The following is a 24717-nucleotide window of genomic DNA, read 5'->3' on the forward strand; positions in this document are numbered from 1 at the left end:
CAAAATGCACACGGCTAAATGGGAGAAACCCTGTTAACTCATTGACTGATTTAATTCTCACTAATAACCCCCATAAATATTTGTTTAGTACTTGCATATGATCTCAGTGATCATTGTCCCATAGTATAGTACAGAAACATACTAATCCTTGTTTAATTAAGATGGACCAAGTTTAAAAAGTTCTCCTCGAGTGTTTTTACGTTACATGTTCCATTCTGATTTAGCCACTCTCCTGTATTACTGACCCTGAGTTGGCTCTAGAACATTTCTTCCCAGCCTAAGCAAGTTCTGTCTGACTCTGGCATTATAACTGAGAAGAATGGAATAAGTGATGCTTTTAATAATTTTCTCTCAGCAGGCTTTTTATCTGACAGAAACTGTGATTTAATTGACCTCTGCCAGCCCCTAGCTGACTCAATGGTTAACCCTTCAACTTCTAGTGAATCTTTGTTTTCATTTCAACAATTTACTACCTGTGATGTGCTAGATGCCTTGATTAAGATTGATGTAAAAAAAAATAATAATCTAGGTCTGATATCCATATCTGCTGCAGCTCTCTGCCCCTGTCACGCCCTGACCATAGAGAGCTGTTTATTCTCTATGTTGGTTGGGGCGTGATAGTGACTAGGGTGGGTCATCTAGGTGATTAATGGTTTATGTTGGCCTGGTATGCTTCCCAATCAGAGACAGCTGTTTATCGTTGTCTCTGATTGGGGATCATATTTAGGCAGCCATTTCCCCTTTGTGTTTTGTGGGATCTTGTCTACAGATAGTTGCCTGTGTGCACACCAGTAGCTTCACGTTTCGTTTGTGCTTTTGTTGTTTTTGTTCGGTGTTCATATTGAATAAAGAAAATGTACGCTTACAACGCTGCACCTTGGTCCAATCCTTACGACGAACGTGACAGCCCCCCTGATTGCTGAATCATTATCCATTTTTTTAACATGACGATTATCTGGTACTATCCCCAAGGTTTTGAAGGCGGGCAATGTACTCCACCTTCATAAAGGTGGGGACCCTTGTGACCTAAATAATTATCGCCCTATTTCTAAACTTTCTTGCCCAGGTAAAATGTTACAATCCTTGATTAAGTCTCAGCTAAGATTGTTCTTATCTTTGAAATGTATTCTAAATGTACAGTACCAGTCAAAAGTTTGGACACACCTACTCATTCAATACTTTTTCTTTAGTTTTACTATTTTCTACATTGTCGAATAATAGTGAAAACATCAAAACTATGATATAACACATATGGAATCACGTAGTAACCAAAAAAGTGTTAAACAAATCTAAATATATTTTAGATTCAGTAGCCACCTTTTGCCTTGATGATAGCTTTGCACACTCTTGGCATTCTCTCTACCAACTTCACCTGGAATGCTTTTCCAACAGTCTTTAAGGAGTTCCCACATATGCTGAGTACTTGTTGGCTGTTTTTCCTTCACTCTGCGGTCCAACTCATCCCAAACCATCTCAATTGGGTTGAGGTCGGGTGAATGTGGAGGCCAGGTCATCTGATGCAGCACTCCATCACTCTCCTTCTTGGTCACCCAGTTCTTTGTGTGTGTGTGTGTGTGTGTGTGTGTGTGTGTGTGTGTGTTACCCCGTCAGTTACCTCAGCGAGTCGATTGGAGAAGAGCAGAAGACAAATGTCCACTGTGACAAACTGATAACATCTGTTAATCTTTCCTCCAAGATGGATGGCCTACCTTGAGGATGAAGCAGAAATCAGTTGGTGCTTTGTATTTCTGTTTGTAATCAGTGGTGGTGTAGATATTGACTTTGTCAAGTTGAATGAAGCACGCCAGGTCCCTGGATGTCTGCCAAGGAAGAAAAACATGAGAAAACCTGAATAAGTAGACTTTAGGTTATATCGTTGCTGTCTGATGAAAACATCTTATCTCTAAAATAGAGACTTTTCAGGAAATTGTGAAAATTACCATATTTTCCCATTAACGAACATACAATTATGAAATTCAGAAACTATTTTGCATACATTTTCTTGGTCCTGAAGTCATGAAATGTTCAGAGTACATTGAGGGTTGTTACTGCTTTCAAGAAGAAAAAAAATATGAAAATTGGTAACAAATGGAGTTCCTAGATTTTCATCAGACAGCGACGATATTGATCATATCATTGGAGATCCAGTGAGTAAGGATTTCATAGATTACTGTTTTAGTCTGAAAAGTCCCAACTTGAATGACTGTGTGCACTGTGGACTTCCTGAGCCAATTGTTTTTAAGCGTTTTGCAGACACAACATATACAGTGCATTCGGAAACTAATCAGACCCCTTGACTTTTTCCACATTTTGTTACGTTGTTACAGCCTTGTTCTAAAATGGATTACATTGTTTTTTCCCCATCATCAATCTACACACAATGACAAAGCAAAAACTGTTTATACATTTTTGAAAATGTATATATATATAAAAAAAACTGATAACACGTTTACATAAGTATTCAGACCCTTTACTCAGTACTTTGTTGAAGGACCTTTTGCAGCGATTACAGCCTCGAGTCTTCTTGGGTATGATACTACAAGCTTGGCACACCTGTATTTGGGTAGTTTCTCCCATTCTTCTCTGCAGATTCTCTCAAGCTCTGTCAGGTTGGATGGGGAGCGTCGCTGCACAGCTATTTTCAGGTCTCTTCAGAGATGTTCGATCGGGTTCAAGTCCGGGCTCTGGCTGGGCCACTCAAGGACATTCAGATACTTTTCGGGGGCGGCCCGTCAGGAATTCCAGGACCCAATTGCACAGGGCGGGGTTGAGACCCAGGGCATCGAGCTTGATGATGGTCTTGGAGGGTACTATGGTGTTGTATGCTGAGCTATAGTCAATGAACAGCATTCTTATATAGGTATTCCTCTTGTCCAGATGGGATAGGGCAATGTGCAGTGTGATGGCGATTGCATCGTCTGTGAACCTATTGGGGCGGTAAGCTAATTGAAGTGGGTCTAGGAGGACAGGTAAGGTGGAGGTGATATGATCCTTGACCGGTCTCTCAAAGCATTTCACGATGACAGAAGTGAGTGCTACGGGGCGATAGTAATTTAATTCAGTTACCTTTGCCTTTTTGGGTACAGGAACAATTGTGGCCATCTTGAAGCATGTGGGGACAACATACTGGGATAGGGAGAGATTGAATATGTCCGTAAACACACCAGCCAGCTGGTCTGCACATGCTCTGAGGGCGCAGCTAGGGATGCTGGGGGTAGTGGTAGCACGTAGCACGTTTAAATGTCTTACTCACGTAGGCCACGAAGAAGGAGTGAGCACAGTCCTTGGTAGCGGGCCGCGTCGGTGGCATTGTATTATCCTCAAAGCGGGCAAAGAAGGTGTTTAGTTTGTCTGGAAGCAAGACGTTGGTGTCCGTGACGTGGCTGGTTTTCCTTTTGTAGTCCATGGTTGTCTGTAGACCCTGCCACATACATCTCGTGTCTGAGCCGTTGAATTGCGACTCCACTTTGTCTCCACACTGAAATTTGTCTTGTTTGATTGCCTTGCGGCGGGAATAACGACACTGTTTGTACCATAAATGCCTGATTGGAGGAGTGCTGCAGAGTTACTTAGCTCAATTCATCTTTGCCTCGATCCTGACTAGTCTCTCAGTCCCTGCCACTGAAAAACATTCCCACATCATGATGCTGCCACCACAATGCTTTACCATAGGGATGGTGCCAGGTTTCCTCTAGACGTGACGCTTTGCATTCAGGCCAAACAGTTCAATCTTGGTTTCATCAGACCAGAGAATCTTGTTTCTCATGGTCTAAAAGTACTTTAAGTGCCTTTTGGCAAACTCCAAGCTGGCTGTCATGTGCCTTTTACTGAGGAGCGGCTTCCGTCTGGCCACTCTACAATAAATGCCTGATTGGTGGAGTGCTGCAGAGATGGTTGTCCTTCTGGAAGGTTCTCCCATCTCCACATAGGAACTCTGGAGCTCTGTCAGAGTGACCATCGGGTTCTTGTTCACATCCCCAGGATGCACCTAAGCTCAATTTTGAGTCTCATAGCAAAGGGTCTGAATATTTATGTAAATAAGGTATTTCTGTTTTTTATTTTTAATATATTTGTAGAAGTCTTTGCCATTGTATTGTGTGTAGATTGATGAGGATTTAAAAAAATGTAATCAATTTTAGAATAAGGCTGTAATGTAACAAAATGTGGAAAGAGTCAAGGGGTCTGAATACTATACGTTTTTATATTAGTTCATAAACTGCCTATACAATATACTGTATGTGCAAGACTATGTATTGACAAGATGTTTACTCAACTTGCTGTGACGAAGGACATGCAGCCGAAACGCATCTGGGTTCATAATCTTTGTTTCCATTGAACATGCCATACAAATAAATGCATTTTAATAAATTATATTTAGAGTGCCTTGGTACTCCTTTCACTTCCTGTACCTTTGTCTTTCCTTTAGGCACATAATATATCCCAGATGCCCTGAGCAGGAAGTAGCGACGTTTCCACGATTTCTTCCCATCCTCTCTCAGATACAGCAGCCCCTCCAGGTCTGGGACGATGAGAGAAGGCCCATCAAAATTTTCCTGGATTCAGAAATAAAAAATACGGTTTTTGGAAGTGTTTAAGGGTTTAGATAAGCCTGATTTTCTCAAGAGGAAGGAGAACACCAACAAAATATTGGTACAGTAAATGTGTGTACTGTATAGGCTACAGAGAAGACTACAGGTGTGTTTGTGATAACTCACCTTTAGCAGAAGTTCCTTATGCCTTTCTTTTATCTCTTTAATACATTTTTGGTCTTTCTTCCATAGGTAGAATATCTTGAAGTTGACGTGAAAAAAAAGTGAAAAGACAATGTCAGCACAAGGATATAAATAATGGAACTAAAACAAAGAGCTTGGTTGCCAGTTTATCTCAACTTAAACCACTCTTTTGTTTGGTAAAAAGTTGGCAGAAGTAGAGACAGATCATTGACTTAAATTAGAAAGCACAGTTAACTGCACTATTTTGTGTGAACTCTGGGTCATGTTCATATGGGCACGCAACGGAAAACGTTTTAAAGAGCTTGCAACAGAAAACAAAAAATATGTTTTTTTGGGGGGGGGATAAGTCCAGGTAATTTCTCCCTGATTCAGTCTATTTTCTTCCGTTTGGTGCTTAATGTTTGGTGCCCAGTTGTCTACTGTACTCACCTGGGGGTCCTTGAAGAAGAGATATTTGTTGGGTCTCAGAAGGAAAATGATTTGGTTTTTACTGTCTCGTGTCCATGCAGAAAGAGGCTCCACTAGATATTCATGGTCTTCAAACCCTCTTTCTGCATTGAGAACAAAAGAGGAGCCTCATTTCTTTATGAAAATGATATACATCAATCATACAATGTCATATCTTAAATCATACCCAAAGTACACTAAATTACAAAACATATGTGGACACCTGCTCGTTCTTCCACACCGATAGACAAACCATTTCGATATGGGCCTTGCTTTTTTCACAGGGGCATTGCCATGCTGAAACAGGAAAGGTTTTCCATAAATGGTTGCCACAAAGTTGGAAGCACAAATCAAATCAACCTTTTTACATCAGCAGATGTTACAAAGTGCTTACACAGAAACCCAGCCTAAAACCCCAAAACAGCAAGGAATGCAGATGTAGAAGCACAGTGGTTAGGAAAAACTCCCAGGAAAGGCAGGAACCAAGGAAGAAACCTAGAGAGGAACCAGTCTCTGAGGGCTGGCCAGTCCTCTTCGCCTAGAATTTCATTGCATGCTGTAGCATTAAGATTTCCCTTCACTGGAACTAAGGGGCCTAGCCCGAACCATAAAAAACACCCCCAGACCATTATTCCTCCTCCACCAAACTTTACAGTTGGCACTATGCATTTGGACAGATAGCGTTCTCCTGGCATCCGCCAAACCCAGATTCATCCATCAGACTGCCAGATGGTGAAGCGTGATTCATCATTCCAGAGAACGTGTTTCCACTGCTCCAGAGTCCAGTGGTGGCGAGCTTTATACCACTCCAGCCGACGCTTGGCATTGCGTATGGTGATCTTAGGCTTGTGTGTGGCTGCCCGGCCATGGAAACCCATTTCATGAAGCTGCTGACGAATAGTTATTGTGCTGACGTTGCTTCCAGAGGCAGTTTGGAACTCGGTCGTGAGTGTTGTAACCCGAGGACAGATGATTTTTACGCACTACGCACTTCGGCACTCGGCGGTCCCATTTTGTGAGACGTTATTGCGCCTAGATATTTCCACTTCACAATATCAGCAGCTCTAGCAGGACAGATATTTGACAAACTGACTTGTTGGAAAGGCGGCATCCTATGACGGTGCCACGTTGAAAGTCACCGAGCTCTTCAGTAAGGCCATTCTACTGCCAATGTTTGTCTATGGAGATTGCATGGCTATGTACTCGATTTATACAATATGTCGGCAACGGGTGTGGCTGAAATAGCTGAATCCACTCATTTGAAGGGGTGTCCACATACTCTTGTATATATAGTGTACCTTGACTGCGCTTGATTGAGCTTGCTTGGTGCAATGGAACCAATGGAAGAACCCAAAAAGTGAAAACCTGACCCAACTGGCACTTCAGCCGGGCTCACTCAAATGCTCAAAGTGTTTGACAGAAAACAAATACCACCTGAACCAAGGTCTGGTGTGTATGATTCTCACCAGTCTGCAGCTCGGGGTTGGTCTCACACAGGCTCCAGTCCGTGCTGTAGTCACAGTGGGTCTTCTCAAACAGATTATCCATCACGTCCCTGACCGTCTGTCTCTCGTCCACCATCAGTGTCTTGGAGCTGCCATCACTCATCATTACCTTCACTACCAACTACCAGGAGGTACATACAAATAGCCATTGAAATATAAGTACTTATTGAGTACACTCAATATGACTGCTGGCCCACCCATCACAGAATGTTGACTTAAATGGGGATTGCCATTCTAGTAATAAACAATGATTACGAGAAACATTGGCATGTAGCATTTTTCTCCAACTCAAAGTGCTTTGCATGATATAGGGGTAGCTCAAATCCTCACAATGTGAAGCGGTTATAGCCGGTTTAGTGAAATCAACCCAATATACCTTCTTAACTTTGGCCTCTTTTAGCTTCTCCAGAGCCAGCTTGATTTTGTCCGTTTTGGCTTGTGCTTCGGCCTCTCCCTGGAAAAATGTTAGTATACTGTTTGAGCAGCAGGAATGTGAAAAAGTGCTACACCCACATGAAAAAATACTACAGTTTACTATAGAAAACTACAGTCCTTACAGTAGAATTATATAGTAAACTGTAGTGTACTGTAGAATACCATACTACACACTGTAGTATCCCTCGATCATGTGTAGTACTTACTATAGAATGATGTAGTATACTGAAAAATACTATAGTAAATACTACAGTATTAACCAAAAGAACACTGTAGTAAATACTACAGTAATGTCAGCAAAAACACTAGTCCGCAAAAAAAAAGTTTTTTACTATAGTAAATACTACTGTATCTTATTTGCATATGCCCCGCTCATTCGCAATTCGTGCCACCCATAACTGAGAAACCTACATGCAGAGTATAGAACATATGTTGTGTTCCATACACTTTATAGAAAAGAGCAGAGGCTCTGAACTATCCGTTCATAGAACTATCCGTTCAGACCTCAGTCATACCTAGCTACAGGTTTTGGAAAATTTGCTATTTTAGCATTTCTCCAGTAGGTTTCCTGAAGGAGAAAGCCTCCACTTCTATGTCAAAGATAATAAAACAAATACACCATAGTAAATACTACACTGATGTCCGCAATAACACTACAGTAAATACTTCAGTGTACTACAATCTGCAAAAACCCTACATTCATTACTTTAGTATATACTGCTATTTTACAGTATTTTAATACACCTTAGTATAAAAATACTGTAAAACTGTAGTACATACTAAAGTAATGAATGTATGGTTTTTGCAGATTGTATTATAACCTATATTTATTGTAGTGTTTTTAGGGACTGTAGTACACCACAGTCCCTAAAAATACTATGTATTCACTGTAGTGTTTTTGTACAAAAAATCTACAGTGAATACTATAGTCATTATACCATAGTATTTTTTTTATGTGGCAGTTTACTGTATATTGGCAGTAATTAGCTACAAAAACAGAAAGGTAAGATGCCTTGATATGCAAATCAATAGAACTGCAGAACTCAAGGGCCTGATATTGTGCACCCCTGCATTTGAAACAGAAATAGTTCTGTAATCTTGGTTGAGACCTGAAGACTTGCATTAGCTCCCCTGGCTAACGCCTAGGGTTACACAGTCCCAGTTACCGGTGGAAGTGGTTTGGGGGGTTCAGGAGGTAGAGAGGATGAGGAGGACGCCAGCGATGACATTTGGGACAAGGAGATAGGTGCTCGGACATTTTGCTGTTGGGTGGAATAGCCAGACTTGTGCTGCTGTGTGTGGACATGTCCCGTCTTGGTTGCGTTCAGTCTCTCCTCTGTCTCCGCCAAATCTGACCCCAGATCAGCTATCAGAGCGTCCAGGTCATGATCCTCTAGCTCATTTAGAGATTCTGCCAGAGAGGAAGATGGGAAATGAGGGGTTTGTCTTATCAACTAGTGATAAGACGTGATAACATAATCACTTCCCTTCTTATGAATACTTTTACCATTCTCACTCATGTACTTGTGAAATATGCTTAATAAGGTTGCTATTGGCAAGCAGGACTTAAAATATTTGTCATATGCATCAACTCTAATTGTAAACCAGGTAGTTTGGGTCCTCGATGCTAATTGGCTGAAACAGTATTTCAGCCATATGTATATGTAAGGGACAAATGCAGACGTTCTGTACATTACACTCTTAGAAAAAGGGTTCCAAAAGGGTTCTTCTGCAGTTCCCATAGGAAAACCCTTTTGGGTTCCAGTTAGAACCCTCTGTGGAAAGGGTTCTACATGGAACCAAAAAGGGTTCTTCAACGTGTTCTCCTATGGAGACAGCTGAAGAACCCGTTTAGGTGCTAGATAGCACCTTTTTTTTCTAAGATTGTACCTTGGAAATAATGGACGACGAAGCATGATGAGGCGGAGCCGAGTCCCTTTGCGTAGTTCCTTTTTCCAAGGTAAAGTACAGAACGAAGGCGTTCATCCGCAAATACCACAGTTGCCAAAGAAAACAATACTAAAGTACACATTTACTGGTAGAAATGAAACATTTTCATTGATGTTCAATATTAAACAACAGCAAAGTAGCTGCATTTGCATTTGTTTAAGCTGTTTTCTATTGACATTCATTTGGATACGTCCATATGCAGCTGATGATGCCAGTTCTTTGCCTGGCATAGCTAGAAAAGTGGTTTGAGCCGAGGAATGCTGATTGGCTGATGTCAGACCGTATACCACGGGTATGACAAAACATACATTTTTACTGCTCTAATTACGTTTGGAAACAATTTACAATAGCAATAAGGCACCTCGGGAACTTGTGGTACATGGCCAAAATACCACGGCTAATGGCTGAATGCTGATTGGCTTGCGTCGTGCCAAAGAACAGCCCATAGCCGTGAAATATTAGTCGTGTACCACACTCCCTCAGGCCTTATTGCTTATATACAGTTGAAGTCGGAAGTTTACATACACCTTAACCAAATACATTTAAACTCAGTTTTTCACAAATCCTGACATTTAATCAGAGTAAGAATTCCCTGTCTTAGGTCAGTTAGGATCAGCACTTTATTTTAAGAATGTGAAATGTCAGAATAATAGTAGAGAGAAGGATTTATTTCAGCTTTTATTTCTTTCATCACATTCCCAGTGAGACAGAAGTTTACATACACTCAATTAGTATTAGGTAGCATTGCCTTTACTTTGTTTAACTCTGGTCTAACGTTTTGGGTATTCTTCCACAAGCTTCCCGCAATAAGTTGGGTGAATTTTGGCCCATTCCTCCTGACAGAGCTGGTGTAACTGAGTCAGGTTTGTAGGTCTCCTTGCTCGCACACGCTTTTTCAGTTCTGCCCACAAATTTTCTATGGGATTGAGGTCAGGGCTTTGTGATGGCCACTCCAATACCTTGACTTTGTTGTCCTGAAGCCATTTTGCCACAACTTTGGAAGTATGCTTGATGTCATTGTTCATTTGGAAGACCCATTTGCGATCAAGCTTTAACTTCCTGACTGATGTCTTGAGATGTTGCTTCAATATATCCACATAATTTTCCTACCTCATGATGCCATCTATTTTGTGAAGTGCACCAGTCCCTCCTGCTGCAAAGCACCCCCACAACATGATACTGCCACCCCTGTGCTTCACGGTTGGGATGGTGTTCTTCGGCTTGCAAGCCTCCCCCTTTTTCCTCCAAACCTAACAATGGTCATTATGGCCGAACAGGTCTATTTTTGTTTCATCAGACCAGAGGACATTTCTCCAAAAAGTAAGATCTTTGTCCCCATGTGCAGTTGTAAACCGTAGTCTGGCTTTTTATGGCGGTTTTGGAGCAGTGGCTTCTTCCTTGCTGATCGGCCTTTCAGGTTATGTCAATATAGGACTCGTTTTACTGTGGATATAGATACTTTTGTACCTGTTTCCTCCAGCATCTTCACAAGGTCCTTTACTGTTGTTCTGGGATTGATTTGCACTTTTCGCACCAAAGTACGTTCATCTCTATGAGACAGAACGCGTCTCCTTCCTGAGCGGTATGACGGCTGCGTGGTCCCATGGTGTTTATACTTGCGTACTATTGTTTGTACAGATGAACGTGGTACCTTCAGGCATTTGGAAATTGCTCCCATGGATGAACCAGACTTGTGGAGGTCCCCAAAAAATTCGGAGGTCTTGGCTGATTCCTTTTGATTTTCCCATAACGTCAAGCAAAGAGGCACTGAGTTTGAAGGTAGGCCTTGAAATACATCCACAGGTACACCTCCAATTGACTCAAATGATGTCAATTAGCCTATCAGAAGCTTCTAAAGCCATGACATAATTTTCTGGAATTTTCCAAGCTGTTTAAAGGCACAGTCAACTTAGTGTGTGTAAACTTCTGACCCACTGGAATTGTGAATTATAAGTGAAATAATCTGTCTGTAAACAATTGTTGGAAAAATTACTTGTGTCATGCACGAAGTAGATGTCTTAACCGACTTGCCAAAACTATAGTTTGTTAACAATAAATTTGTGGAGTGGTTGAAAAACTAGTTTTAATGACTCCAACCTAAGTGTATGTAAACTTCCGACTTCAACTGTATACCACAGGTACGATGTAAAAATGCTTGTTTACTGTACTATTTATGTTGGTAACCAGTTTATAATAGCAATAAGGGACCTCTGAGTTTGTGGTATATGGCCAATATACCACACCCCCTTGGGTCTTATTGTGTCAAGATAAAATGTCCACTGTTTGCTGATGTCGTGTTGCATTATGTTTCTCACCGTTCAAATCTGTGAACCCAATAGAGAAGTTGTTTTCTCTCTGTGAGCTGGATGACATTTCTGAGGGCTCCATTTCGTACCCAAGACTCTGTCAAAAAATGGTTTCAGATGAAGAGTTGGCATACAGAGATTTTAGTTCAGAACCAGAAAGAAATTGTATGTTTTACATAACACTAATACAGATAGAGAACACTACAACAATATTTGCAACATTTTTACATTCATTCTAAGAAAACCCTCTTCAAGGACCATCTCAGAAGCCACATTTCTAAGCTGTGCAGAACACAGTCAAAATTCAAACCTTATACTTCGAATGCAAAAAAACAACTACTGCACTATGGTGATGATGTGATATCATAGGAAAGTGATTATTTCATCTGATATGTCATATTTTAATAAACGTCACCAGCAGGCAATTCCAGGCGAATCATACACAGTGGATTCGGAAAGTATTCAGACCACTTCACTTTCTCCACATTTTGTGACGTTACAGCCTTATTCTAAAATTGATTACATAACATTTTCCCTCATCACTCTACACACAATACCCCATAATGACAAAGCAAAAACAGTTTGTAATTTGTTTGCAAATGTATGAGAAAAAAACCCTGAAATATCTGAAGTATAAAAAATACTGTAAAACTGTAGTATATACTAAAGTAACGAATGTATGGTTTTTGCAGATTGTATTATACTTTATATTTACTGTAGTGTTTTTAGGGACTGTAGTACACTACTAAAAATACTAAGTATTCACTGTAGTGTTTTTGTGCAAAAAATCTACAGTGAATACTATAGTCATTATACCATAGTATTTTTTTATGTGGCGGTTTACTGTATATTGGCAGTAATTAGCTACAAAAACAGAAAGGTAAGATGCCTTGATATGCAAATCAATAGAACTGCAGAACTCAAGGGCCTGATATTGTGCACCCCTGCATTTGAAACAGAAATAGTTCTGTAATCTTGGTTGAGACCTGAAGACTTGCATTAGCTCCTCTGGTGTTCGATTGGGTTCAAGTCCGGGCTCTGGCTGGGCCACTCAAGGACATTCAGAGACTTGTCCCGAAGCCACTCCTGCGTTGTCTTGGCTGTGTGCTTAGGGTTGTTGTCCTGTTGGAAGTTGATCCTTCACCCCAGTCTGAGGCCCTGAGAACTCTGGTAGCAGGTTTTCATCAAGGATCTCTCTGTACTTTGCTCCATTTATCTTAGCCTCGATCCTGACTAGTCTCCCAGTCCCTGCCGCTGAAAAACATCCCCACAGCATGATGCTGACACCACACTGCTTCCCCGTAGGGATGGTGCCAGGTTTCCTCCAGTCCAATCTTGGTTTCATCAGACCAGAGAATCTTGTTTCTCATGGTCTAAAAGTCCTTTAGGTGCCTTTTGGCAAACTCCAGGCGTGCTGTCATGTGCCTTTTACTGAGGAGTGGCTTCCGTCTGGCCACTCTACCATAAAGCCCTGATTAGTGGAGTGCTGCAGAGATGGTTGTCCTTCTGGAAGGTTCGCCCATCACAACAGAGGAACTCTGGAGCTCTGTCAGAGTGACCATCGGGTTCTTGGTCACCTCCCTGACCAAGGCCCTTCTCCCCCAATTGCTCAGTTTGGCCGGGTGGCCAGCTCTAGGAAGTGTTTTGGTGGTTCCAAACTTCTTCCATTTAAAAGTGATCGAGGCCACTGTGGTCTTGGGGACCTTCAATACTGCAGAAATGTTTTGGTACCCTTCCCCAGATCTGTACCTCGACACAATCGTGTCTCTGAGCTCTACGGACAATTCCTTTAACCTCATGGCTTGGTTTTTGCTCTGACATGCACTGTCAACTATGGGACCTTATATAGACAGTTGTGTGCCTTTCCAAATCATGTCCAGTCAATTGAATTTACCACAGGTTGACTCCAATCAAATTGTAGAAACATCTCCAGAATAATCAATGGAAACAGGATGCACCTGAGCTCAATTTTGAGTCTCACAACAAAGGGTTTGAATACTTATGTAAATAAAGTATTTCTGTTCTTTATTTTTTATTTGAAAAAGTGTTTAAAAACCTGTTCTCACTTTGTCATTATGGTGTATTGTGTGTAGATTGATGAGGAAAATGTTTTATTTAATAACTTTTAGAATAAGTCTGTAACGTAACAAATGTGGTAAAAGTCAAGGGGTCTGAAGACTTTCCAAATGCACTCTATCATAAACAGTCTATAGAACTGGGTGACCTGCTGACCTGCATAAGATCTCCCCTGGCACATAACTGAACCTTGATGAATATAGAGAGAAACATATGTTTCCATGTTCGAAGCCATGCTCAATGAAACGTTTAGCCCTTCGAGTCATGGGGTAGGAAACCCTGGATGGATTCTGAGGTCTGTTGGTCTCCATGCTCCCAGAAAGTAATCCAAATTATATATCAATCCAATCATGGTCAAATTTGAAAACATTTGATCCTCTTAAGTTCAGGATGAATGATTATTCTAATCAAAATGGTTATCTTCCTAATTTGCATAAGACTGTAGACAGTGACACAATATTTGTGGCTCTCCAAAAGGATGGCTGCCAATATGAAGTTGAATTGGCATAAATACCCATTCCTTAGAGTTCGATTTAAATGTAATGCCATTTGGTCTAATTACTACTCCTGTTCTTAGAGCTACATTCATTAAAGGGGATGTTCTGTATTTTATGGTTCCTCACCCTGAAAGAAGTCTATGGGCCAGGAGAAACTGTAATCCATAGTTCGGTTTTCTTTACATCCACTACAAACTACAGCTAACATTATCTAATGCTAGCAGCTAAAAAACAATGGAAGTGATATGGCAGCATCAAACCAGATATTGAGTTGTTTGATTTGCTCGGTTGCCCCTATCACTTCCATTGATTGTTAGCTAGCGGTGTCTCAAGTTAGCTGTAGTTTGTAGTGGCTGTTTAATGACAACCCAGCCATCGATTACAGTTTGTCTGGTCCCATTGACTGCTTACACGGTGAGGAACCATCTAATATTAAGTTGTAAAATACTGAACTTCCCCTTTAAGAGGAGTTTACTGCTGAGTACAATGTACAATGCACATAGGTATTAGCCAGGATTCTATTAATGGCATCTAATGTTTCATCTGGCAAGCCACATACTGTACATACTAGTGTCATGGAGGGCCAAAGTGCTTGAGGACACCTTGGTGCCATGACCTTAGAATCAGTGGCTTGTGTCCATTTCTCAACCCAGATAATGTTTCTCGTCATTCATTTTACTTGATTTTATTTATTTGACAGGGATAATGCACAATAATCAACACCTTCTGTAAATGTTCCAGATCTAGCCCGAAGGTTCATTTCCATCTGTAGGCTCTGGGTTACACCTCTACACTGCTGGGTCTCAATAAAAACTACTTTTACACAGCTGCTGACGTATGTCTGGTTTATCCATTTCTGGTGAAAACACTTCTGATGAATCAGGGGAAGTGTAGTTTTATAAGAGTGGTCCCAGTGAGAACTCACCTGTGTTAGAAGGTCCATCTCTCCCAGCAGGTCAGTGAACATGGAGTCTATATCATCCATCTGTTACAGATAACAAGCAGACATATTTTAGACAAACGTCTGCACACGTCTGCACACTAGAAGGCCATCAATGAGCCCTATATACCTATATATACCTAAACATGACATCATTGATGTTGACATCAACACTAAGGACCATTATTGTGGCAGACAGAGAATAGGTCTACACAACCAATGTCACTTAAACTTGTAAAAACATGATTAAAGGGATAGTTCAGACAAATTATAAATGTCCATATGTGTTTCCTAACTTTGAAAGCAGTCTATGGACAAAGAGAGGCAGTAATCCATCCTTGGCTTTTGTTATACTAGCCAATGCAAACAACCTGTAACGTTCGTCTTGCGGAGAGAGATTGGACCAAGGCGCAGCGGGTGATGAAGACATTAATGAATTTATTTAACAAGACGTAAACGAACACTAACACGAAAATATACTTGAAAAATTACAAAACAACAAAACGACGTAGACAGACCTGAACTTGAGCACTTACATAAACACGAAGAACGCACGAACAGGAACAGACTACACAAACGAAACAGTCCCGTGTGGTAACACATACAGACACGAGATACAATCACCCATAAACAAACAGTGAGAACATCCTACCTTAATATGGTTCTCAATCAGAGGAAAGTCAAACACCTGCCTCTAATTGAGAACCATATCAGGCAACCCATTTAAACAAACATAGAAACACATAACATAGAATTCCCACCCCAACTCACGCCCTGACCAACTAAACACATACAAAAATAAGAGAAAACAGGTCAGGAACGTGACACAACCGCTAATTTGAGCTATTTCTAACCAAAAACCAATGTGCCACAGTTGGCATGTTTTAAATGTCATGCCCATAGTACGACGGGGAGTCTGCAATGTGACAATGTGTTATGTGACAGCTCAAATTGCTTCCATTTTGCTTGGACTGTGAGAGACAAACCCGTTTCCATTAGAGGCCATCAAAGTAGAGCTGCATTGACACAGGGGGCTGAACAATAAACGATCCCATAAGCAAAGTCTGCTGCTCTTTGAGCGAGGCCTGTTCAGGTTAGCTAATGATTGAGTCAACGTTAGGTGAAAAAAGCACCTGTACATGTGTAGCAGGCAGCTCTGGCCAAATGGATCATCTCTCCAAGTATGCAGTTTAGATACGAGCACCGTCTCACCAAATTTGAGAGGCCTTCTACGACTATTACTCGTTTTATTTTTGGAATGACTCTTTTGCACCGGCTCTATGCACACTCTATAGACTCTACCCACACACTCATGCATACAGTACCACACACACACACACACACACACACACACACACACACACACACACACACACACACACACACACACACACACACACACACACACACACACACACACACACACACACACACACACACACACACACACACACACACACACACACACACACACACACACACACAAACATGCATATTCATGCATATTGACGCCACTCGCACGCACGCACGCACGCACGCACGCACGCACGCACGTACACACACACACACACACACACACACACACACACACACACACACACACACACACACACACACACACACACGTTTTTTATCTAGCAAATATTTTTCTTACTTTTTAACTTTGCATTATTGGGAATGGGTTCGTAAAGTAAGCATTTCACAGTCAATTCTACACCTGTTGTATTCGGCGCATGTGGCCAGTAAAATTGTATTTGATTTTTAATATAGCATAAGGATGCCCAATGTGGTCTGTGTGCATGCTACTTCTGCACTGACACATAAAGTGACTCACTAAAGTTCCGACAGAGAGAATGACCAATGCCTAATCATCAACAATGATTTAGTGTACATAGAAAGAGATATAGTGGTTCTCGATAGGCTGGCTACATATGTTGAATGTTCTTGTGGTCAAATGGTCCCTCTGTTTTATAATTGTTTTCTAAATGTTTTATAATTGAGTACATAAGAAATTACTGGTTGCTACTGTAGAAAACGACGTAGACAGACCTGAACTTGAGCACTTACATAAACACGAAGAACGCACGAACAGGAACAGACTACACAAACGAAACAGTCCCGTGTGGTAACACATACAGACACGAGATACAATCACCCATAAACAAACAGTGAGAACATCCTACCTTAATATGGTTCTCAATCAGAGGAAATGTCAAACACCTGCCTCTAATTGAGAACCATATCAGGCAACCCATTTAAACAAACATAGAAACACATAACATAGAATGCCCACCCCAACTCACGCCCTGACCAACTAAACACATACAAAAATAAGAGAAAACAGGTCAGGAACGTGACACAACCGCTAATTTGAGCTATTTCTAACCAAAAACCAATGTGCCCCAGTTAGCATGTTTTAAATGTCATGCCCATAGTACGACGGGGAGTCTGCAATGTGACAATGTGTTATGTGACAGCTCAAATTGCTTCCATTTTGCTTGGACTGTGAGAGACAAACCCGTTTCCATTAGAGGCCATCAAAGTAGAGCTGCATTGACACAGGGGGCTGAACAATAAACGATCCCATAAGCAAAGTCTGCTGCTCTTTGAGCGAGGCCTGTTCAGGTTAGCTAATGATTGAGTCAACGTTAGGTGAAAAAAGCACCTGTACATGTGTAGCAGGCAGCTCTGGCCAAATGGATCATCTCTCCAAGTATGCAGTTTAGATACGAGCACCGTCTCACCAAATTTGAGAGGCCTTCTACGACTATTACTCGTTTTATTTTTGGAATGACTCTTTTGCACCGGCTCTATGCACACTCTATAGACTCTACCCACACACTCATGCATACAGTACCACACACACACACACACACACACACACACACACACACACACACACACACACACACACACACACACACACACACACACACACACACACACACACACACACACACACACACACACACACACACACACACACACACACACACACACACACACACACACACACACACTACATACGCTCACACAAACATGCATATTCATGCATATTGACGCCACTCGCACGCACGCACGCACGTACACACACACACACACACACACACACACACACACACACACACACACACACACACACACACACACACACACACACACACACACACACACACACACACACACACACACACACACACACTCGTTTTTTATTTAGCAAATATTATTCTTACTTTTTAACTTTGCATTATTGGGAATGGGTTCGTAAAGTAAGCATTTCACAGTCAATTCTACACCTGTTGTATTCGGCGCATGTGGCCAGTAAAATTGTATTTGATTTTTAATATAGCATAAGGATGCCCAATGTGGTCTGTGTGCATGCTACTTCTGCACTGACACATAAAGTGACTCACTAAAGTACCGACAGAGAGAATGACCAATGCCTAATCATCAACAATGATTTAGTGTACATAGAAAGAGATATAGTGGTTCTCGATAGGCTGGCTACATATGTTGAATGTTCTTGTGGTCAAATGGTCCCTCTGTTTTATAATTGTTTTCTAAATGTTTTATAATTGAGTACATAAGAAATTACTGGTTGCTACTGTAGAAAACGACGTAGACAGACCTGAACTTGAGCACTTACATAAACACGAAGAACGCACGAACAGGAACAGACTACACAAACGAAAGTCCCGTGTGGTAACACATACAGACACGAGATACAATCACCCATAAACAAACAGTGAGAACATCCTACCTTAATATGGTTCTCAATCAGAGGAAATGTCAAACACCTGCCTCTAATTGAGAACCATATCAGGCAACCCATTTAAACAAACATAGAAACACATAACATAGAATGCCCACCCCAACTCACGCCCTGACCAACTAAACACATACAAAAATAAGAGAAAACAGGTCAGGAACGTGACACAACCGCTAATTTGAGCTATTTCTAACCAAAAACCAATGTGCCCCAGTTAGCATGTTTTAAATGTCATGCCCATAGTACGACGGGGAGTCTGCAATGTGACAATGTGTTATGTGACAGCTCAAATTGCTTCCATTTTGCTTGGACTGTGAGAGACAAACCCGTTTCCATTAGAGGCCATCAAAGTAGAGCTGCATTGACACAGGGGGCTGAACAATAAACGATCCCATAAGCAAAGTCTGCTGCTCTTTGAGCGAGGCCTGTTCAGGTTAGCTAATGATTGAGTCAACGTTAGGTGAAAAAAGCACCTGTACATGTGTAGCAGGCAGCTCTGGCCAAATGTATCATCTCTCCAAGTATGCAGTTTAGATACGAGCACCGTCTCACCAAATTTGAGAGGCCTTCTACGACTATTACTCGTTTTATTTTTGGAATGACTCTTTTGCACCGGCTCTATGCACACTCTATAGACTCTACCCACACACTCATGCATACAGTACCACACACACACACACACACACACACACACACACACACACACACACACACACACACACACACACACACACACACACACACACACACACACACACACACACACACACACACACACACACACACACACACACACACACACACACACACACACACACAAACATGCATATTCATGCATATTGACGCCACTCGCACGCACGCACGCACGCACGCACGCACGCACGCACGTACACACACACACACACACACACACACACACACACACACACACACACACACACACACACACACACACACACACACACACACACACACACACACACACACACACACACACACACTCGTTTTTTATTTAGCAAATATTATTCTTACTTTTTAACTTTGCATTATTGGGAATGGGTTCGTAAAGTAAGCATTTCACAGTCAATTCTACACCTGTTGTATTCGGCGCATGTGGCCAGTAAAATTGTATTTGATTTTTAATATAGCATAAGGATGCCCAATGTGGTCTGTGTGCATGCTACTTCTGCACTGACACATAAAGTGACTCACTAAAGTTCCGACAGAGAGAATGACCAATGCCTAATCATCAACAATGATTTAGTGTACATAGAAAGAGATATAGTGGTTCTCGATAGGCTGGCTACATATGTTGAATGTTCTTGTGGTCAAATGGTCCCTCTGTTTTATAATTGTTTTCTAAATGTTTTATAATTGAGTACATAAGAAATTACTGGTTGCTACTGTAGAAAACGACGTAGACAGACCTGAACTTGAGCACTTACATAAACACGAAGAACGCACGAACAGGAACAGACTACACAAACGAAACAGTCCCGTGTGGTAACACATACAGACACGAGATACAATCACCCATAAACAAACAGTGAGAACATCCTACCTTAATATGGTTCTCAATCAGAGGAAATGTCAAACACCTGCCTCTAATTGAGAACCATATCAGGCAACCCATTTAAACAAACATAGAAACACATAACATAGAATGCCCACCCCAACTCACGCCCTGACCAACTAAACACATACAAAAATAAGAGAAAACAGGTCAGGAACGTGACACAACCGCTAATTTGAGCTATTTCTAACCAAAAACCAATGTGCCCCAGTTAGCATGTTTTAAATGTCATGCCCATAGTACGACGGGGAGTCTGCAATGTGACAATGTGTTATGTGACAGCTCAAATTGCTTCCATTTTGCTTGGACTGTGAGAGACAAACCCGTTTCCATTAGAGGCCATCAAAGTAGAGCTGCATTGACACAGGGGGCTGAACAATAAACGATCCCATAAGCAAAGTCTGCTGCTCTTTGAGCGAGGCCTGTTCAGGTTAGCTAATGATTGAGTCAACGTTAGGTGAAAAAAGCACCTGTACATGTGTAGCAGGCAGCTCTGGCCAAATGGATCATCTCTCCAAGTATGCAGTTTAGATACGAGCACCGTCTCACCAAATTTGAGAGGCCTTCTACGACTATTACTCGTTTTATTTTTGGAATTACTCTTTTGCACCGGCTCTATGCACACTCTATAGACTCTACCCACACACTCATGCATACAGTACCACACACACACACACACACACACACACACACACACACACACACACACACACACACACACACACACACACACACACACACACACACACGTTTTTTATTTAGCAAATATTTTTCTTACTTTTTAACTTTGCATTATTGGGAATCGGTTCGTAAAGTAAGCATTTCACAGTCAATTCTACACCTGTTGTATTCGGCGCATGTGGCCAGTAAAATTGTATTTGATTTTTAATATAGCATAAGGATGCCCAATGTGGTCTGTGTGCATGCTACTTCTGCACTGACACATAAAGTGACTCACTAAAGTTCCGACAGAGAGAATGACCAATGCCTAATCATCAACAATGATTTAGTGTACATAGAAAGAGATATAGTGGTTCTCGATAGGCTGGCTACATATGTTGAATGTTCTTGTGGTCAAATGGTCCCTCTGTTTTATAATTGTTTTCTAAATGTTTTATAATTGAGTACATAAGAAATTACTGGTTGCTACTGTAGAAAACGACTTAGACAGACCTGAACTTGAGCACTTACATAAACACGAAGAACGCACGAACAGGAACAGACTACACAAACGAAACAGTCCCGTGTGGTAACACATACAGACACGAGATACAATCACCCATAAACAAACAGTGAGAACATCCTACCTTAATATGGTTCTCAATCAGAGGAAATGTCAAACACCTGCCTCTAATTGAGAACCATATCAGGCAACCCATTTAAACAAACATAGAAACACATAACATAGAATGCCCACCCCAACTCACGCCCTGACCAACTAAACACATACAAAAATAAGAGAAAACAGGTCAGGAACGTGACACAACCGCTAATTTGAGCTATTTCTAACCAAAAACCAATGTGCCCCAGTTAGCATGTTTTAAATGTCATGCCCATAGTACGACGGGGAGTCTGCAATGTGACAATGTGTTATGTGACAGCTCAAATTGCTTCCATTTTGCTTGGACTGTGAGAGACAAACCCGTTTCCATTAGAGGCCATCAAAGTAGAGCTGCATTGACACAGGGGGCTGAACAATAAACGATCCCATAAGCAAAGTCTGCTGCTCTTTGAGCGAGGCCTGTTCAGGTTAGCTAATGATTGAGTCAACGTTAGGTGAAAAAAGCACCTGTACATGTGTAGCAGGCAGCTCTGGCCAAATGGATCATCTCTCCAAGTATGCAGTTTAGATACGAGCACCGTCTCACCAAATTTGAGAGGCCTTCTACGACTATTACTCGTTTTATTTTTGGAATGACTCTTTTGCACCGGCTCTATGCACACTCTATAGACTCTACCCACACACTCATGCATACAGTACCACACACACACACACACACACACACACACACACACACACACACACACACACACACACACACACACACACACACACACACACACACACACACACACACACACACACACACACACACACACACACACACACACACACACACACACACACATATACGCTCACACAAACATGCATATTCATGCATATTGACGCCACTCGCACGCACGCACGCACGTACACACACACACACACATACACACACACACACACACACACACACACACACACACACACACACACACACACACACACACACACACACACACACACACTCGTTTTTTATTTAGCACATATTTTTCTTACTTTTTAACTTTGCATTATTGGGAATCGGTTCGTAAAGTAAGCATTTCACAGTCAATTCTACACCTGTTGTATTCGGCGCATGTGGCCAGTAAAATTGTATTTGATTTTTAATATAGCATAAGGATGCCCAATGTGGTCTGTGTGCATGCTACTTCTGCACTGACACATAAAGTGACTCACTAAAGTTCCGACAGAGAGAATGACCAATGCCTAATCATCAACAATGATTTAGTGTACATAGAAAGAGATATAGTGGTTCTCGATAGGCTGGCTACATATGTTGAATGTTCTTGTGGTCAAATGGTCCCTCTGTTTTATAATTGTGTTCTAAATGTTTTATAATTGAGTACATAAGAAATTACTGGTTGCTACTGTAGAAAACGACGTAGACAGACCTGAACTTGAGCACTTACATAAACACGAAGAACGCACGAACAGGAACAGACTACACAAACGAAACAGTCCCGTGTGGTAACACATACAGACACGAGATACAATCACCCATAAACAAACAGTGAGAACATCCTACCTTAATATGGTTCTCAATCAGAGGAAATGTCAAACACCTGCCTCTAATTGAGAACCATATCAGGCAACCCATTTAAACAAACATAGAAACACATAACATAGAATGCCCACCCCAACTCACGCCCTGACCAACTAAACACATACAAAAATAAGAGAAAACAGGTCAGGAACGTGACACAACCGCTAATTTGAGCTATTTCTAACCAAAAACCAATGTGCCCCAGTTAGCATGTTTTAAATGTCATGCCCATAGTACGACGGGGAGTCTGCAATGTGACAATGTGTTATGTGACAGCTCAAATTGCTTCCATTTTGCTTGGACTGTGAGAGACAAACCCGTTTCCATTAGAGGCCATCAAAGTAGAGCTGCATTGACACAGGGGGCTGAACAATAAACGATCCCATAAGCAAAGTCTGCTGCTCTTTGAGCGAGGCCTGTTCAGGTTAGCTAATGATTGAGTCAACGTTAGGTGAAAAAAGCACCTGTACATGTGTAGCAGGCAGCTCTGGCCAAATGGATCATCTCTCCAAGTATGCAGTTTAGATACGAGCACCGTCTCACCAAATTTGAGAGGCCTTCTACGACTATTACTCGTTTTATTTTTGGAATTACTCTTTTGCACCGGCTCTATGCACACTCTATAGACTCTACCCACACACTCATGCATACAGTACCACACACACACACACACACACACACACACACACACACACACACACACACACACACACACACACACACACACACACACACACACACACACACACACACACACACACACACACACACACACACACACACACACACACTACATACGCTCACACAAACATGCATATTCATGCATATTGACGCCACTCGCACGCACGCACGTACACACACACACACACATACACACACACACACACACACACACACACACACACACACACACACACACACACACACACACACACACACACACACACACACACACACACACACACACACACACACACACTCGTTTTTTATTTAGCAAATATTTTTCTTACTTTTTAACTTTGCATTATTGGGAATCGGTTCGTAAAGTAAGCATTTCACAGTCAATTCTACACCTGTTGTATTCGGCGCATGTGGCCAGTAAAATTGTATTTGATTTTTAATATAGCATAAGGATGCCCAATGTGGTCTGTGTGCATGCTACTTCTGCACTGACACATAAAGTGACTCACTAAAGTTCCGACAGAGAGAATGACCAATGCCTAATCATCAACAATGATTTAGTGTACATAGAAAGAGATATAGTGGTTCTCGATAGGCTGGCTACATATGTTGAATGTTCTTGTGGTCAAATGGTCCCTCTGTTTTATAATTGTTTTCTAAATGTTTTATAATTGAGTACATAAGAAATTACTGGTTGCTACTGTAGAAAACGACGTAGACAGACCTGAACTTGAGCACTTACATAAACACGAAGAACGCACGAACAGGAACAGACTACACAAACGAAACAGTCCCGTGTGGTAACACATACAGACACGAGATACAATCACCCATAAACAAACAGTGAGAACATCCTACCTTAATATGGTTCTCAATCAGAGGAAATGTCAAACACCTGCCTCTAATTGAGAACCATATCAGGCAACCCATTTAAACAA

General features: G+C 41.5%; 1 protein-coding gene across 1 annotated transcript in view; it reads right to left on the bottom strand.

The window, feature by feature from the left end:
* The window catches only part of LOC139551136 (amyloid beta A4 precursor protein-binding family B member 1-interacting protein-like), a 39089-nt gene that overhangs the window by 9383 nt on the left and 4989 nt on the right, over positions 1–24717 (bottom strand). The window contains exons 2-10 of the mRNA XM_071362554.1: positions 14875–14934; positions 11386–11473; positions 8287–8531; positions 7062–7139; positions 6647–6806; positions 5163–5284; positions 4716–4790; positions 4410–4553; positions 1710–1820 (exon numbers count right to left, since the gene is read on the bottom strand). Of these exons, the coding sequence (XP_071218655.1) occupies positions 1710–1820; positions 4410–4553; positions 4716–4790; positions 5163–5284; positions 6647–6806; positions 7062–7139; positions 8287–8531; positions 11386–11473; positions 14875–14934 (1083 nt within the window). The remainder of the gene's footprint in view (positions 1–1709; positions 1821–4409; positions 4554–4715; positions 4791–5162; positions 5285–6646; positions 6807–7061; positions 7140–8286; positions 8532–11385; positions 11474–14874; positions 14935–24717) is intronic.

The sequence above is a fragment of the Salvelinus alpinus genome, chromosome 23 (assembly GCF_045679555.1).
Source record: "Salvelinus alpinus chromosome 23, SLU_Salpinus.1, whole genome shotgun sequence".
NCBI classification, from domain to species: Eukaryota; Metazoa; Chordata; class Actinopteri; order Salmoniformes; family Salmonidae; genus Salvelinus; species Salvelinus alpinus.